Below are 15,211 nucleotides of genomic sequence, written 5' to 3' on the forward strand. Positions count from 1 at the left end.
AATTAACTAAGCTTGTACTTTGAGGTTATTACGTGTACCGCAGTCCGTAGTCGTCTTCTCCGTCGAGTAGTGACATGGCTTCTTTGTCTTCTGCGGATAAAGTTGTGGCTTGCACTTCTGGATCCGGATCCCATTGATACAGTACTTTGCCAGCGAAGATGGTCAGGAACGCAAACACGTCTACGTACACTGACGGAGGGATCCAGTTGCGTAGACCATCGTGAAGGTTGATGATGCCAAAATTGTCGGGGTCTACTTGGTACCACGCGAGGACGATAAACGACGTCAAAAAGCCCACCAGCGTGCATCCATACATGGTTGAAACACTCGTAAGTCGGATCAACTGGAGCAGCAGAAGGTTCACGACGATGTTACTGAGCACGTAGAGTAGTAAGATCGGTAGTCCCAGCTAATGTAGTACAAACACGCAGAAGGCGAGTGAGCATCACTAAACATGAGCTGTAAACACAACAACACTTACGTAACAGTGATCCGTGGACACCTCGCTCTCGCCTTGTATCAGACACATTAACCCGCTGGTTTTCTGGTCGAGATGGAGAAACTAAGCAACAGTTGTTAAAGATACTTCGTTAGAAATAGTAAGATGGGTCCAAATTCGGCAAACGTTTTACCTCAGCATCAAAGATAAGCGGAGCTGCTAGCAATCCAGCAATAAACTGGTTGACTGAGACCCAGGCGTTCAAGTACGACATGTCCACGGGCTGGTCACGAATCACGCGTTCTTTGTACAGCATTGACAGTGAGCCTGGAATGGCTGCAAGAAGGTAGAACAGACTGCCACACCAAACTTGTTACACGCGCCACCCTCAAGTATACTTTTGATTACTATACTCGCACCTGTTCCAGCCAATCTCCCGGTCTTCGAACTCTTTGCTATGAATGCTGTAGCAAATAGGGTCAGACTTTACGTACTGCATAGCGGAATTGATGTTTAACGTACTCTTCAATACAGGGAATTAACGAAAGAATGAGTCCGCCCGTGATAATTAGCATGCCTACGACTTGGGCTCTTGTGTATCTGGAATCAAAAATACGATTTAATCAGCATAGAAGTTGTGATTTTTCATTAAATATAAATGCGTTCCGTACCTGACACCGAAGAACGCTGTCGACATACAGGCTGACACTGGGATGGACGCTTGCATGAATAACAGCGTCTGCGTCGGGTCTGTTCGGCCGCCGGCAATAAACAGCATCAGACCCTGTTGCAGCATTCACGCAACAAGTTAGCGATGATCGCTTCATACTCAATCAAGCAACCTTACGTGAAGGAGATCCAGCAACCCCATCACGAAAAAGTGAAATTTTGGGAACTCCATCCCATCTTCCTCCAAAATATCCTACGATGCAAAACAAACGTCTTCAGCATCTTCTTTTTAGCATTTACCCAATAGTAATAATCACCTCGTGCGTCGCCTTGTAGCTGACAATGCAGAACATCGGAGGAATGTACAGAAATGTCATGAGCTGACAGAGGAAGTATCTGGCCACATAAACCACTGTCCGTCAGTATGGTTATTGCCACTAAAGATACCGTAGCTTTGCGCACCTGTACGACTCCATGCGGTCCACCATGACCTTGAACAGGAACCTCTCAGAGGACATCGCCAGAAGCAGCAACAGGATCGCTCCGAAGGACAGCAGGGACTGAGTTGCATAATAATAGCAATACAAATATTGTTTTGCAGCTGTCAGTACGCAAACAATCAGGTGAAGCTGCTCTAATAGAGATGCTGATTGCATTTCATCGGTCCAAGAGCTCTTTGGATCGTTTGAAGAATCCGCACCTTTCGTGAGCAGATGTGATAGGACTTGCCGGTCCTGACATCGATACCCAGGTGGATAAAGGGCGGTGTACTGAACGCCATGATGCTGCTCGGCCTCCGGTCGGAGGAGATCCGCGTTGCGTTAGCTCGCTTTTGGGTCTGAGTTCGAATCGAGGTTCGATGGTTGTCGCATATTTCTAACCTTGATTGTGTGTACCACCTAGCATATCTTTATTTTTTGGATCATTTACCAGTTATTAATTTTTATATTATGATAATAGCTATTTCAATAATACTTGTTTAATGACAGAACTGCCCTGGCATTTATTTGTTCGTGGATCTGGAGCCCAAGTTGGTGCAAGCAGACCAGTGGCTTACTGTACAGAATGGCTCGAGTACTCACAGCAGAAAAAGCAAAAGAAGGAATCGATTCGGGTCACATTCATGTTCCTCTTTTTCTCACTTCATTTTTCTAACATAGTTTCTTGGAAGCTTGTACTTAAAATTACTCGAGTATAGACACCCAGGCACAGAGGTCGAAAAAAAGAAAGAAATTCATCCTAACCTCTTTCCGCCTAAAAATCTAAATGCTCCTGCAGATTTCTCGTGATTCGCCGTTACAAAAGATGAAAAGTGCTTATTTTTGAACTGAATAATGGAAACGGATGGCTGAAGCGTCGAGCAGCACAGCCATACTCGTTCAGTGGTTTCTTAGAACCCCGACGCGAACAGCACAATGAGTGAGGTGGTGAGTCCAGGTGATTTGAGGTTGTCCTTAAATGGCAAGAAGACAACTCAGGACAACCCAGTGAACTCGGAGGAAGCGCGTCAAGCTGCTCCTGCACAGTTGGGGAGCACACACAATGATTTTGAACTTCAGAAGATTACGGAACCGCAAGTAAAGGAGAACAAGTGGAAGTTAGCATTTCGTCAGCTCATGTTCATGAAGCGCATGAACATGCAGTTCAATGACCGAACCAAGAACGAAATCGAGTTGAGACAGCAACATATTTCGGTCAGCTGATAGAATGATATCTAAAATTCTCTTTCTTGAAAGCTAATATGTGCAATGATGAAATGCAGCCAACGTCGCTCATTTGCAGCGTACCGTACTTCAACGCGTTCTCGGCGGAAGAAATCAAGAATTTAGTTGCAGCGAGTCGACGCGTCCGCTTACGTCCGGGTGAAACGTTGTCGCTGGGCATTGCGAACGCGAATCTGCAACAGGAAGGCGATTTCTGCGTTGTCATAAGTGGCAACTTAGCCTTGTCTAAGGCTTCTGTCCCAAGTACCATGGCACTGAATCAGGCATCGCTTTACCCGCAACTCCGACTTGGCATTGGTGACTACTTCTCTGTTCACGACTCATCGGACATGAAAGTGATAGCGATGGAGCTGGCAGAGTATCTGACGATACCTATGAAGGTGCGTCGTTGTTGTGGTGTTTTTAGCCACAAATTTAAAACTTATCCTCTCTATATTAGACTATCTTGGAAATAAACGCCGCAAGTGCCGCGCTTATCGATGCAGACAAGAACGACTTGGCTCCTGAGGCAAGTGAGGTAAAAAAAAGAAATCTGTGGCAAAACAATCTCTTCTTTTGGTATCTAAATCAATTACTTTTTCTACAGATGGAGAGTTTCAAGAAGTGGGCGTTGCAATTCAGCCTCATCCGACAGAAAAGCGAATATCCTGCAACCGAGCGTGGTGGCTTTGCCAACTGCTCTGTCAAAACCTTTTGCAAGGATCATTTCCCAAATATCACGCCCGAGAACGAGCTCGATCACACTCTTGAATACCTGAAAAACGCCTTGACTTCAATTTTCTCGGCCCGTAAAGTGAGAATCTATGCACTCGACAAAGTCAACAACGCGCTTGTCATCAAGGTACTTCTAACCCTCTTCACTGTTATGTATTGTCGGCCTGATGACTTTATTTTTTGGGTCAGTTTTCTGACGAACGACTGTCGAAGAGAAGCGTGGATATTACGTCAAGTACCGGGCAGCGGGTTCTCGAGACGGGCGGGCCGATTTGTGTTAAAGACGCGGTAGAGTTGCTGAGAGACGAGTTAGATGAAGATGACGTAGCTCGGGAACTCTACCAACCAGATACTATCGTTCTAGCAGCTCCATTCTTCGAGTTTGATGCCATGCAGACTAATGGCGGCTCAACGGGAACTGCCAAGATTGTGGGTGTGTTGGAGGTCATCATTGAACCCAGCGATCATGAAGGCGATGTGGGCTCTGCCACCAGCAACGACTTCTGTATCCTTGAGTTTGTCACGGAGGAGATTGGGCGCTATCTCTTTTTCCACTACGAGCGCTTCTTTTACGTGTCGTCACACACCGATACAGCGCCACCTGGTGCTACTGGAACCTGCGAGTTAGAGTTGTTCCCTTCTCCGCCCGAAGGTCCAGTTCAACAAGACCATCGCCAACTCGTCCTAAACATCGGAAAAACTCACTTGAATATCTCCGAGACTATTTCCGTCGCGAAAATCAGCATCCAACATGGATCGACAGTTCTCTATGAGACCAGCACCTTGCTGCGGTATGAGTCACACCGTGACTCACATGGAGACAAATCGCACCTGTCTTCAACTAGTCGCGAGGTCACTTGCGACCCCAGTGGTGGTATCGAAATGGGTCTTCGCTTGATCGATATGCCCCACGGCTCGCACTTAAAGTTCACCTTTACGACTAAAGCAGGTGACGTGATTGCGTGGAGTGGACTTCACTTATTCGACTTTGGACACACATTACGAACCGGAAGTACACTCATGGAGATCGTGATGCTTCCTGCGGGATCGGGAATAATCACGCCTCTTGACATCGAGAATTGTTTACGCCATGACAAACTCAACCGCCACAAAGTTGGCAGTATGGAGGTCACGCTGGAGTTATCAGGCTCGTGTCCTCAATCGTTTGCCTTCTCGAGCATCTCCTCAAGCAAGAAGAAGAGTATCGCCTTCCGAGCGTCTATCTTCTTCAAGCGTGCTAGTGAGCGAAAGTCCGAGTCTCGTGAGATCCTGTCTTTAGAGACTATTCCAGTGGACAAGCAAAGGCTCTTACAGCGACTGAGAAGAGACCCGCTGGTCGATCTGTCAGCTGACGATCGCACTTTCATTTGGACTTCTCGACTGATGTTGATGGAAGATTCGGCACTGCTCCCTGCGTTTCTACTGTCCGTGGATTGGGGACATCGGGAGCAGGTGCTGGAGGCGTATCGCTTGCTGTTGCACTGGAAGCAACCGACTTACCTGCAAGCTCTCCAATTGCTGAGTCCTCTCTATTCGGACCCTAAAGTGCGCGCTTACGCTGTTCGATGCATGCACGCGTTGCCCGATTATCGACTGCAACTGTATCTACTGCAGCTAGTTCAGGCGCTGAAGAACGAACGTTACCATGACTCAGCGCTCGCTCGGTTCCTACTGATGCGTGCATTGACAAACCCGTCACAGATTGGCTATTTGCTGTATTGGTTTCTAAAGGCAGAGTCACACAACCAGCAAACAGCCGAACGCTTTAACCTGATCTCGTCCCAATATCTTCAGCTTTGTGGAAACTACAAGTTAGAGATCCGTCAGTCGGTTTACGTGATGAAGAAACTCGAGGAGGTCGCAGCAATCGTCAAAAGTGAGTCCTCATCCACAGCTCGTAAGGAGAAGTTGCACAAGGCATTGGAAGCTGTCGTCTTTCCTGATACCTTCCAGCTGCCTCTGCAACCACGATCTTACTGTACTCGTGTTATTGTGGAGAGCTGTCGAGTGATGGAGTCGAAGAAACGTCCACTGTTCTTACAGTTCGAAAGCGCCAAAGCGCAACATGGCCGACCGTATGTGATCTTTAAAGCTGGCGACGATCTCCGTCAAGATCAACTGGTTCTTCAGATTCTTCGCGTCATGGATGATCTATGGCGTGAGGCTGGACTTGATCTCTGTCTATTACCGTATGCTTGCATCTCCACGGGTGACGAAATAGGTATGATTGAAGTGGTTGGTGATTCGGAGACACTGGCGAGCATCATATACGCTCGTCACGCAAAGTCGATAACAAAACTTGGTAGGAAACTCAATGCGGCAAAAGATGCTCTTATTAAGGACGGCGTTCTCTCGGAGTGGTTGTATAAACAACCAGGTTCTCCGACGAACAAAGCACGAGCCACTTCTGCTGATGCTGCACTTGATGCTGTATCGCCAACCGGCTCTGCTCCTAGTAGCCCAGCGAAGGATGAAGAGCGTGCTCGATCGATTTCTTCGTGCTTCCCAAAATTGTCTCCTCGTCGCCGTAAGAAATCGACGTCTAGTCGAGATTCGGAAACAACGCAGAATTTCGTACGCTCCTGTGCAGGTTACTGTGTAGCAACATACGTTTTGGGCATTGGAGACCGCCACAACGATAACATTATGTTGCAGCGTTCAGGAAAGTTTTTCCACATCGACTTTGGCCATTTTCTGGGGAATTTCAAGTCGAAATTAGGTGTCAAGCGTGAACGGGCCCCGTTCGTGTTTACCCCTTCGATGCTAGACACAATGGGAGGCAAGAAGAGCGAGAATTATCAACAGTTTCAGCAACTCGCATGCGAGGCGTTCCAGGTGCTGCGTACCAACTCGAACCTTCTCATTACATTGTTGGTTTTGGCGCTTACGTGTGGCATCCCCGAGCTTCACAGCGCTAACTGCATCAAGTGGGTGCACAAGACTCTGATGCTCGATCTGCCCGATAACGAGGCCTCCGAAGCTTTCAAGAAACTCATTCACGTGGCACTGCACACCACAACTACCAAACTCAACGACGCCGTGCATCTTATGGCGCACTAATAGTACCCACGAAATTACACGAAACAGAGAAATTAATACATGAACAACGAAGAAGGTCAACTAAAAAAAGAGAAAATGGTTTGCGAATCTGATGACTCTACCTTATCAGACACAATAAAACACCACCAACCTGTTTTTCTTCTTAAAATCAGACAGCTACAGTACCGTTTGATGCACTTTTGCAATAAAAGTGCATCACAATTGCATCCAACAAAAAGTGCTGTTGCTATCACTTCTCAACCGCAGACGAAAAGCTACTCGAAATGCAGGACGAGGTGGCGCAGCGTACAGTGCTGCGCTCTCGTCGCAATTCCGACTTGGATGATGCTCCAGAGGTATACGGCAATGAACCCGGCAGTAACTACGAAAACCGCAAGTGGAGTATGGAGGAGACAGTGGAAGTGGACGACGACAACGAGAGCCAATGGATCAGCAGTCCACACACACTGACCGCTGGGTTGTTGCTTATGCTTTGGATCGTCTACGCTGCTTTCCACGAGCCGGTGGCAACGCTCGAGGATCCGAACGAACAGTTCGCGGCCGACGTCAAGCGTGGTGTCAAGTACGCTTGCGTCTTCTTCCTCACGTACTGCAGTCTGCAACTACCCGACGGCCACTTCGTGCGTCCACACCCAATCGTGTGGCGTCTTCTCACCGGTCTCTTCATCCTCTACGAAATGTTACTGATCGTTCTGCTATTCCTAAAAACACATGACGCTCGTCAGTTCATGAAACTCTTCGATCCCAGTCTTGGTACGGAGCTCCCGGAGACGTCTTACGCTTCGGACTGCAGGGTATACACGCCCGAGAACCCAGACTCGCACTTTGCCAACATCAAAGCGACGTTCTACGATCGATTCGTAATCATGCACTTCTTCGGCTGGATTGTGGGCTCCTTAATGGTACGCAGCAAGATGATCTCGTGGATATTAAGTATCATGTTCGAGCTGTACGAGATCACGTTCAGTCATTGGCTAGCCAACTTTAACGAGTGCTGGTGGGACCACCTCTTCTTCGACATCTTCACATGCAACGCTGCTGGTATTTACTTGGGCATGAAGATCTGTCGGTACTTCGAGATGCGTCGCTTTAACTGGGTCGGTATCCGTAAAATCCCCTACTTAACTGGCAAAGCTAAGCGTGCGTTGGCACAATTCACGCCAGCCTACTGGATGGCCTACGACTGGAAGATTTTCCGATCGGCAGAGCGATTCTGGCGTGTGATGTCTATGGTAACGATTCTTTCGATCATGATGCTCAACTCGTTCTTCTTGAAGACGGTGCTGTGGGTACCTGCAAGCAGCAACGTGAACATTTATCGTCTTGCCGTGTGGTACTCGGCAGGCAGCTACGCAGTGGCGGAATACTACATCTTTTGCTCGTTTACTATGAACTACGAAGGCAAGAAGATGCCTGTGATGAAGCTTGGACCACGTGCTTGGCTGGGCATCGCCGTTGTCGTCTCTGAGGTGCTGGTGATCATCAAACATGGCCAAGGGATGTTCACGGCGCCATTCCCGCTGTACGTTAAGCTCATCTGGGCAGCGATTTTCGCTGTTCTTGTGTTTGGCTCGACAATCTACTTCAAGTGCATCAACAAGGCGGTGGATGAAGACAAGAAGACGCAGTAATGTGCTGAAGTAGCAACAGGGTAGATAGATAACGAAAACTTCAGTTTTGAACTTGAAGTGATGTAGAAGAACCATTCCGCTTAACTGATAAGAGTGGGAAAGCAAACATGCAGTCCATTATAAGTACTGTATAGCCCTTGATTACACGCTCGTCGGAAAAGATCGTGCTGCAGAAGACAGGGTACGAAGGGTACGCCCAAAGTTGGGGGTACCCTATGTTACTCTTCAGTCTTGTCATCGCTCTCTGTAACTTTGACACTTAGTGGTGGAAAAGACGGAGGTTGGAGAAGGCCATAGTGATGCCGAACTCCTCGCAGGCAGACTTGACGTCGCCGTCACGAGTGCTGCCACCAGGCTGAGTAATGAACTTGACGCCCAGCTTAGTGGCGTGGTCAATGGAGTCACGGAACGGGAAGAAAGCGTCCGACGCCAGACTCACGTCCGTTAGGTTCTTAAGGAATTCGTCCTTCTCGGCAGTCGTGAGCGGCTCCGGGACAGTCTCGAAGAGCGCGTTGAACGTCTCGAGCTCAGCAGGCGCCATGTCGCCTTCAATGTAGCGCACACGGGCGTTCACACGCTCCTGGCGCTTGACAGTGCTCTTAAAGGCAAGACCCTGCACCTTGGGGTGTTGACGCAGGTGCCAGATTGCCACCTTACGACCAGCGAGCTTGACGCAGTCCACACGGGACTGCTGACCAGCACCCACACCAATCATCTGACCGTCCTTTGCATAGCCGACCGAGTTCGACTGCGTGTACTTGAGCGTGATAGCAGCAAGAGCCAAGTCGCGCTTCTTGGCGTCTGTCAGAGCACCAGCACCAGTGGTCTGCACGTCAGCCAGGTGCTTCTCAGCCGAGAAAATGACGTCGTTACGCTTCTGAGCAAACGTGATGCCAGCAACCTCTCGGTATTCGATGTCCGGCAGCACGAAGTTCGGGTCGGCTTCAAGCATGATGAACTTGCCGCCCTTCTTAGCCTTAAGGATCTCAAAGGCCGCCGGCTCGTAGCCTGGGGCGATGATACCGTCGCTCACCTCACGCTTAAGGATCTTAGCGGTAGCTTCGTCCACAATGTCGCTGACAGCAACGAAGTCTCCGAACGAAGAAAGAGGGTCCGCGTTACGAGCACGCAAATAAGCGAGCGACAGCGGGGTCAACGTCACGTTACCGACCTCGTACGCAGCGTGGAGACCCTCCTCGAGGTCCACAGCGACAGCAGCACCAGCAGGGCTCACGTGCTTGAACGAAGCAGCAGCGGGGAGACCAAGAGACAGACGCAGCTCACGCACGAGCTGGTAGGCGTTGGCAGCGTCCAGCAGGTTAATGTAACCAGGGGTACCGTTAAGTACCGTGAAAGGCAGCTTACTACCGACACGGCTGAGGATGGCAGCAGGGTTCTGGTGCGGGTTACATCCATACTTAAGAGGGAATTCGTTCTTATACACGCGAGTGACGGTAGGAGCCGAAGTGCCGAGCTGGCCGTTAAGCCACGACGAGATGGACGAGTCGTACGACGCCGCCAGAGAGAAGGCGGCGGCGGCGCAGCTGCGACGGAACTCAATAGAGGTGCTGAGCGAGTCCTTGTTGGTCTCGAGCTCCTGGATGAGCGTCGGGTACTGCGACGGGCTGGAGCAGATGACCACAGCCTTGTGGTTCTTGGCCGACGAACGCAGCATGGACGGACCACCGATGTCGATGTTCTCGATGCACGTGTCAAAGTCGCCACCGTTGGCCACGGCAGCCTCAAACGCGTAGAGGTTGAGCACCACTAGGTCGATGTTCTGGATGCCGTTGGCAGCCATATCCGCCTCGTGCTGAGCGTTGCCACGCACACCCAACAGACCACCGTGGATCTTAGGGTGCAGGGTCTTAACGCGGCCGTCCATGATTTCGGGCGAGCCAGTATATGTCGACACATCTACGACAGGCAGCTTGGCATCGCGGAGAGCCTTAGCAGTGCCACCCGTGGACAGCAGCTCCACACCGTGCTGCGATAAGTACGTGGCCAGCTCCACGACGCCAGTCTTGTCCGACACGGACAGCAGCGCGCGCTTGATAGGCACCAGCGAGGCCTGCGAGCCTGTGGACACAGCGTGCAAGATGTGGGCCATGTGGACGAGAGTTCGGATGACGCTTGGGGTCTTGAACCGGATGCGGAATGAATTTCGTGGTGTTCGTGCACCACTGCTTTAGAATGCGTGTTCAGGTTATTCTAATTGGCTACAACGGGCAGGTCCGATTATATATGATTGGATGAAATTCGTTTAGGCCAATGAAAAACGCGAAACTTTCGTTGGATTCGGGTGGCCCACATCTGTGAGTTGAAAGTTGAAGTTGGTGCATGTCATGGCACATGTTCGATACTCTTGAACGATGTTCCACCAAGCAGCTCATAAGAAGTGGTCTTGTTGAAAAACTGTGCTCTTTCGCTACAATAAGAGCACCAACAGAATTTATAAATCGTCATGAAATTGAAGAACCTGGATTGCCTTGCGGCCGGCTAAATATTCGCGATCTCAAGTGGCTCAGTCGAGGGAGAAGCTACTACGACCGCAGACTGATCAACCATCATAGCGTGTCCACTTGCATTACCTGAGTCCGACGACACGACATGTGCTCGCGCAAATGGCCCAGCATGCCTAGATCGATCCCCACTCACTGAAAAGTATCTTCGCATCCAAGTTGTCTGCAATATTTGTGCAGTGTTGCCGTCAACTAGCATACGCACCCCTTTGTCAAAATTCCACTCGTCATCAAGTCGAAACGAGCGTGACAAAGCTCCACCGACGACAGACTTGTCGTCCCCATCGCTACCATTGAAAATTGCAGTTTGTCCGTAATCCTCCCGAGGTTCTTCAACATCTTGAATACGGAAAACGTGAAAGGTGGCTGGATAAAACCGAACGTCAGTGGCAGTAGCAAGAGGCGGAAGAATAGAGGCTACCGCGTTATCGATTGCTGCTGTAATGCAGCTTTCGGTCCGCACGTCAACATCAGTACCAAGCGTCCGAATGAGTCTTTTCAGATCACCTACATAGGGTGCACCAAGTAGTAGTTTTTGCTGCAATTGCTTGGAGCTCTCCCCACTCACTGCCATTGCTAAACGAGCCTCTTCACACTCGGACGAAGAAAGTCGTCGAGAACACACCAAATCTGTCGCTCGCAGCTCCCCTCCAACTTTCAGGAGACTAAACGCCAGCTCCAGAACCGCATTTTTACTGGCAGGAAACTCCAACGATTGGAGCGAGCAGTTGCATATAACGAGATCAAGCTGACCTTGAAGACTCTTGAGTTTGTTACCCCCTGCAGACGAAGACTGGGGCATACCGCTGTATTCTCCCATGATGAACGTCATGTTGACTGTTGGTAGCCCCAACGTGCTAAGACAGAAACTTTCAGCAATTCGCTCTGCTGCGTAAATGTTCGACGTGCTTGCTTCAACACAAGTCACAGATCCACTTGCACCGACCGCCTGGGATAGGACAAAAGCGTCCACAAAACTGCCAAGTCCCACGACAGCCACCCTTAGTCCACCAATAGCACCTATAAAGTCATCGTACTGTTGACAGGTGCAGACCAATTCACGAATGCTCCGAGGTATCTGCTCCAGTAGTGCAGAAGCTGATGAGCGTTTAGTGTGATGCCATTGAGCAGAGCATACTGCTGCTCTCGTTACTGCCACTGAGCTCTCCGAGCCGCTAGCCAATTGTAGATTGACCACCTGCTGAATCGACGGTGGCAAGAGATGCTCATCACCTCCTACCGCGGAGTCCACTCCACTTTGGCGAGATATCGATGGCTCAGTCACGACTTGAGTTTGTGGTAGACTAGTCGGTATAAACCCTGCACTCCACGCACCCATTGAGATCGACTCAGAACTACCAACTTGCTGATGTAGCGGCATCGTGCTCTTGCCAGATGGTTTGCGCAAACGAATACAGTGTCGATGCTTGAATCGCGCCAACCATCCGACCGAGAGAACAAGCATTTCATCCGACACTCCATGCACTTGTTTGAGTCGTTGTGCTTCTTCCAGAATCAACGCCTCCGTTAAAGGTCGACGTCGAATAGCACTCGACGGGGTTCCTTTTTCTTCGGCCACAGATCCTGTATTTCCACTACCAGCAATCTCTGACTGAGATTGCTCTAGAAATCCAGAAGCATCTTTATTGCTGTCCTCTTCACTAACATGGGCGGTGATGAACTTGACCAAATCAGCCTCGAACGCCGGGAACAGAGGACGTCGACGTCGCTTCATGTTGGGGTTTCTTGGTGCTTCGCCGCCCTCGTGGCTACCCCGCAACAGCTTCCAGTCCATGGCGATGATTTTAGATAATGTAGATCGACCGCAAGACCAGCCGAACTGGGCAGCCACCTCCCGTCGCAGAACCCCCTGAGACGGCACTAGGTCTCCTCGAGCCTTGCAGTCTGTCACCTTTTGCTCGCAGAAGCTCTTGACGATGGCCTTCTCACGCAACGTCAGTGCCGTCCGCGATAATTTCTTGCGCTTAGTACCTGGTTGAGGCGGAGCCAGAGCCTCTGCATCGTTGTTAGGGACTGCATGGACGTCGTCCTCGTTACGCTTGGGCGTGGTGTCAGCCATGCTGCAAGAGCTATTGAGTGGTGTTCTTGTAGAGAGAGGATAGAGTATGATTGGCTAAAACAAGTTTTAATCCAATAAAAACTCATAGTGCTGCAGCATGATGGCGACGCTGTCCTCGTCGTCTGTGGTGCTGGCAGGCGACCCCGCACGCGTCAAAGCTGTGGAGGAGGAAGATGGAGACTACGAAGAACTCATCCCGCCCGAGAACTTTGCTATGATTGAGAAGGGGCTCTATAGAAGTGCGTGCTACGAGCTGTAATTGGGCAAATAAGGGAATAATTGCTGAGAGGGAGTGACTACTGTAAGGTGGATTCCCTAAGAAGAAAAACTTTGCCTTCCTGAAAAAGTCACTTCAGCTCAAGTCCATCCTGACACTGGTACTGGAGGACTATCCGCTGGCAAACACGGAGTTCAACAAGATGCACGGCATCAAGCTACTGCAGTTCGGCGTTCCAGGAAACAAGGTCGGCCGGAACGCAACACCTTTTTAAAGTGGATATGGGCTGACGATTTTGACGGCTTGATGATGAGCTACTGTAGGAGCCTTTTGTGGACATCCCGGAGGATGGTATTGTGGCAGCGCTGAAGGCTGTGCTAGACAAGCGCAACCATCCCATGCTTATTCATTGCAACAAGGGAAAGGTACAGGCACTTGGCTTTTAATGTCTGCAAAATGAGTGCAATCCTGGCTAACCAAAGTGATGTTTGTAGCACCGCACCGGCTGCCTGGTCGGATCGTTGCGTAAGGTGCAGCGCTGGGCGTTTAGTTCGATCTTCGACGAATACATCCGCTTCTCTGCCCCAAAGCCTCGAATGATGGATCAACAGGTAAGTTGAGAGATTTCTGCTAGCGAAAAAGTGATTATTTTGTACTAACGTAGTGTATTACTGGCTAGTTTATCGAACTATTTAAAACCGAACGGGTTACAGAGGAAGAAAGTCTGGCAGATCATCTACCTAACTGGCCTGGCTTGTAGCTCGTCGGAATTCGACTGACAAAAGCACTTAAATGTATCTCTAAAATGCATGCAGATACCTTCAGCTCAGCTTTCGAGTCATGAATACTACTGTAGTATGCGCTATCTCGTTTACGAACTTTTTGAAGAAGATTTATCCAACTTTTATATCGCAGAGCTATTTGCCGACGGACAAATATTCTGTATTTTGCATTCGCTGCATTTGGGACCTCGAGGGAGACAAATGGTCTGTCCGAGCCCAACCAGCAGCGGGTTGATGGGGCCCCAGTGTTCTTTTGGTAGCCAATCCTCAAGCTCCTGCAATTCAAATTCACCGAATCAGATCACTGCTTCAAAATCAGCCATGCGACTGATTTCCTACCGCTCGAGTCTTCTCAGGATCTTGTGACTTTGGGTTGTTCTTGTTCCATGTCTTCACCCACTTGAGACGATTTGAGATACGATGCACATGCGTGTCCACGCATATTCCCACAGTACTGTAAGGCAAGCGCCGACGTGGTTAGTATTAACTAATCGAAAGCATGTACGTAAACATACTTCTTCCACGCGCAATTCATCACAAGCGTCGCCATCTTTGGCCCGACCCCGGGAAGTGCTATCAGTTCTTCGTAAGTGCTGGGAATGTCAACGACATCTTTGCCCTCCGCCTCCGCCTGCTTGGACAAAATCAATACTGTCTGCTTAATGTACTTGGCTTTATAATTGAAGAAGCCCACGGGTCGAATCAGCTGGGCGAGGTCGTGCTGGTCGATCTCAAGCATCGTCTTCACTGTCAATCCTACACAATACATACGGCAATCAGCTTCTAGCACTACTCTCAGCGTCAGTTATAAAAGAGGTAGAAAATGATCACACCATGCTTGATAAGACGACCCATGGCTGCGGCGTTCACAGGGTCTTTAGTCTGACTGCTCAGCATGGCAGAGATAAGCACGTGGAGGCGACACACATGAGGCGGAATGTTCTCATCGAAGAAAACCTGCAGTCACCACATTCTTACCAAGCCCTGAGCACCTTAACTAGAGCCATGTGCGCACCTCGCAGCCGTATTTGTCCACCTCGGCGTCTTTCTTGGCGCGCATCTGCTCGATTCCACGCAGAATCTCCTTCCAGCCACTGGGCTCCGCACGAGGAGCTCGCTCCTTCTTCGTCTTCGCTTTCTTCACTTTCTTCTTGGAGATCAGTGAAGTCGTTTCATCCTCCTTTTCGCGTTTCAAGCCTTGTGCTTCACCCTCTGCTCTACGTGGCAGACTTTCCGCTTCGTCCTTCACTACGTCATCTTTTTCTACGAGCCCACTGCTGCGTAGACGCATGGCGGCCGTCGATAGAGGAAACGTCCCAACAATTCGTAAAGGTTTCGCGAGGAGGACGCAGCGAATCATGGATTAGCTCTAT

At 49.8% G+C, this 15,211-nt stretch overlaps 7 protein-coding genes across 7 annotated transcripts; 3 read left to right on the top strand and 4 right to left on the bottom strand.

Annotated features, from left to right (window-relative positions):
• Window positions 1–28: 28 nt before the first annotated feature.
• Window positions 29–1,889, bottom strand: PITG_00568 (Drug/Metabolite Transporter (DMT) Superfamily; the record flags this gene model as incomplete). The annotated part of the gene is made up of 10 exons (XM_002909109.1): window positions 29–409; window positions 482–562; window positions 633–795; window positions 859–894; window positions 962–1,039; window positions 1,111–1,223; window positions 1,287–1,361; window positions 1,426–1,504; window positions 1,571–1,668; window positions 1,809–1,889. The coding sequence occupies 10 exons, from the start codon at window positions 1,887–1,889 to the stop codon at window positions 29–31; spliced, it is 1,185 nt and encodes a 394-aa protein (XP_002909155.1).
• A 1,191-nt stretch (window positions 1,890–3,080) lies between these two features.
• On the top strand, window positions 3,081–6,606 carry PITG_00569 (phosphatidyl inositol kinase (PIK-B); the record flags this gene model as incomplete). Its single annotated transcript, XM_002909110.1, has 4 exons — window positions 3,081–3,212; window positions 3,272–3,349; window positions 3,419–3,673; window positions 3,736–6,606. 4 exons carry the CDS (start codon window positions 3,081–3,083, stop codon window positions 6,604–6,606), a joined length of 3,336 nt encoding a protein of 1,111 aa, XP_002909156.1.
• A 263-nt stretch (window positions 6,607–6,869) lies between these two features.
• Window positions 6,870–8,237, top strand: PITG_00570 (phosphatidylserine synthase, putative; the record flags this gene model as incomplete). Its single annotated transcript, XM_002909111.1, has 1 exon — window positions 6,870–8,237. The coding sequence occupies one exon, from the start codon at window positions 6,870–6,872 to the stop codon at window positions 8,235–8,237; it is 1,368 nt and encodes a 455-aa protein (XP_002909157.1).
• Window positions 8,238–8,496: 259 nt separating this feature from the next.
• On the bottom strand, window positions 8,497–10,381 carry PITG_00571 (bifunctional purine biosynthesis protein PURH, putative; the record flags this gene model as incomplete). Its single annotated transcript, XM_002909112.1, has 1 exon — window positions 8,497–10,381. One exon carries the CDS (start codon window positions 10,345–10,347, stop codon window positions 8,497–8,499), a length of 1,851 nt encoding a protein of 616 aa, XP_002909158.1.
• Window positions 10,382–10,891: 510 nt separating this feature from the next.
• Window positions 10,892–11,591, bottom strand: PITG_00572 (uncharacterized protein; the record flags this gene model as incomplete). The annotated part of the gene is made up of 2 exons (XM_002909113.1): window positions 10,892–10,905; window positions 10,961–11,591. The coding sequence occupies 2 exons, from the start codon at window positions 11,589–11,591 to the stop codon at window positions 10,892–10,894; spliced, it is 645 nt and encodes a 214-aa protein (XP_002909159.1).
• Window positions 11,592–13,258: 1,667 nt separating this feature from the next.
• Window positions 13,259–13,835, top strand: PITG_00573 (tyrosine-protein phosphatase, putative; the record flags this gene model as incomplete). The annotated part of the gene is made up of 4 exons (XM_002909114.1): window positions 13,259–13,303; window positions 13,380–13,481; window positions 13,551–13,667; window positions 13,770–13,835. 4 exons carry the CDS (start codon window positions 13,259–13,261, stop codon window positions 13,833–13,835), a joined length of 330 nt encoding a protein of 109 aa, XP_002909160.1.
• A 318-nt stretch (window positions 13,836–14,153) lies between these two features.
• PITG_00574 (endonuclease III-like, HhH-GPD superfamily base excision DNA repair enzyme, putative) lies at window positions 14,154–15,200 on the bottom strand (the record flags this gene model as incomplete). Its single annotated transcript, XM_002909115.1, has 4 exons — window positions 14,154–14,292; window positions 14,354–14,594; window positions 14,672–14,795; window positions 14,854–15,200. 4 exons carry the CDS (start codon window positions 15,127–15,129, stop codon window positions 14,154–14,156), a joined length of 780 nt encoding a protein of 259 aa, XP_002909161.1.
• Between the last annotated feature and the right edge of the window lie 11 nt (window positions 15,201–15,211).

This window comes from Phytophthora infestans, genomic scaffold, assembly GCF_000142945.1.
Source record: "Phytophthora infestans T30-4 supercont1.1 genomic scaffold, whole genome shotgun sequence".
Classification (NCBI taxonomy): domain Eukaryota; phylum Oomycota; class Peronosporomycetes; order Peronosporales; family Peronosporaceae; genus Phytophthora; species Phytophthora infestans.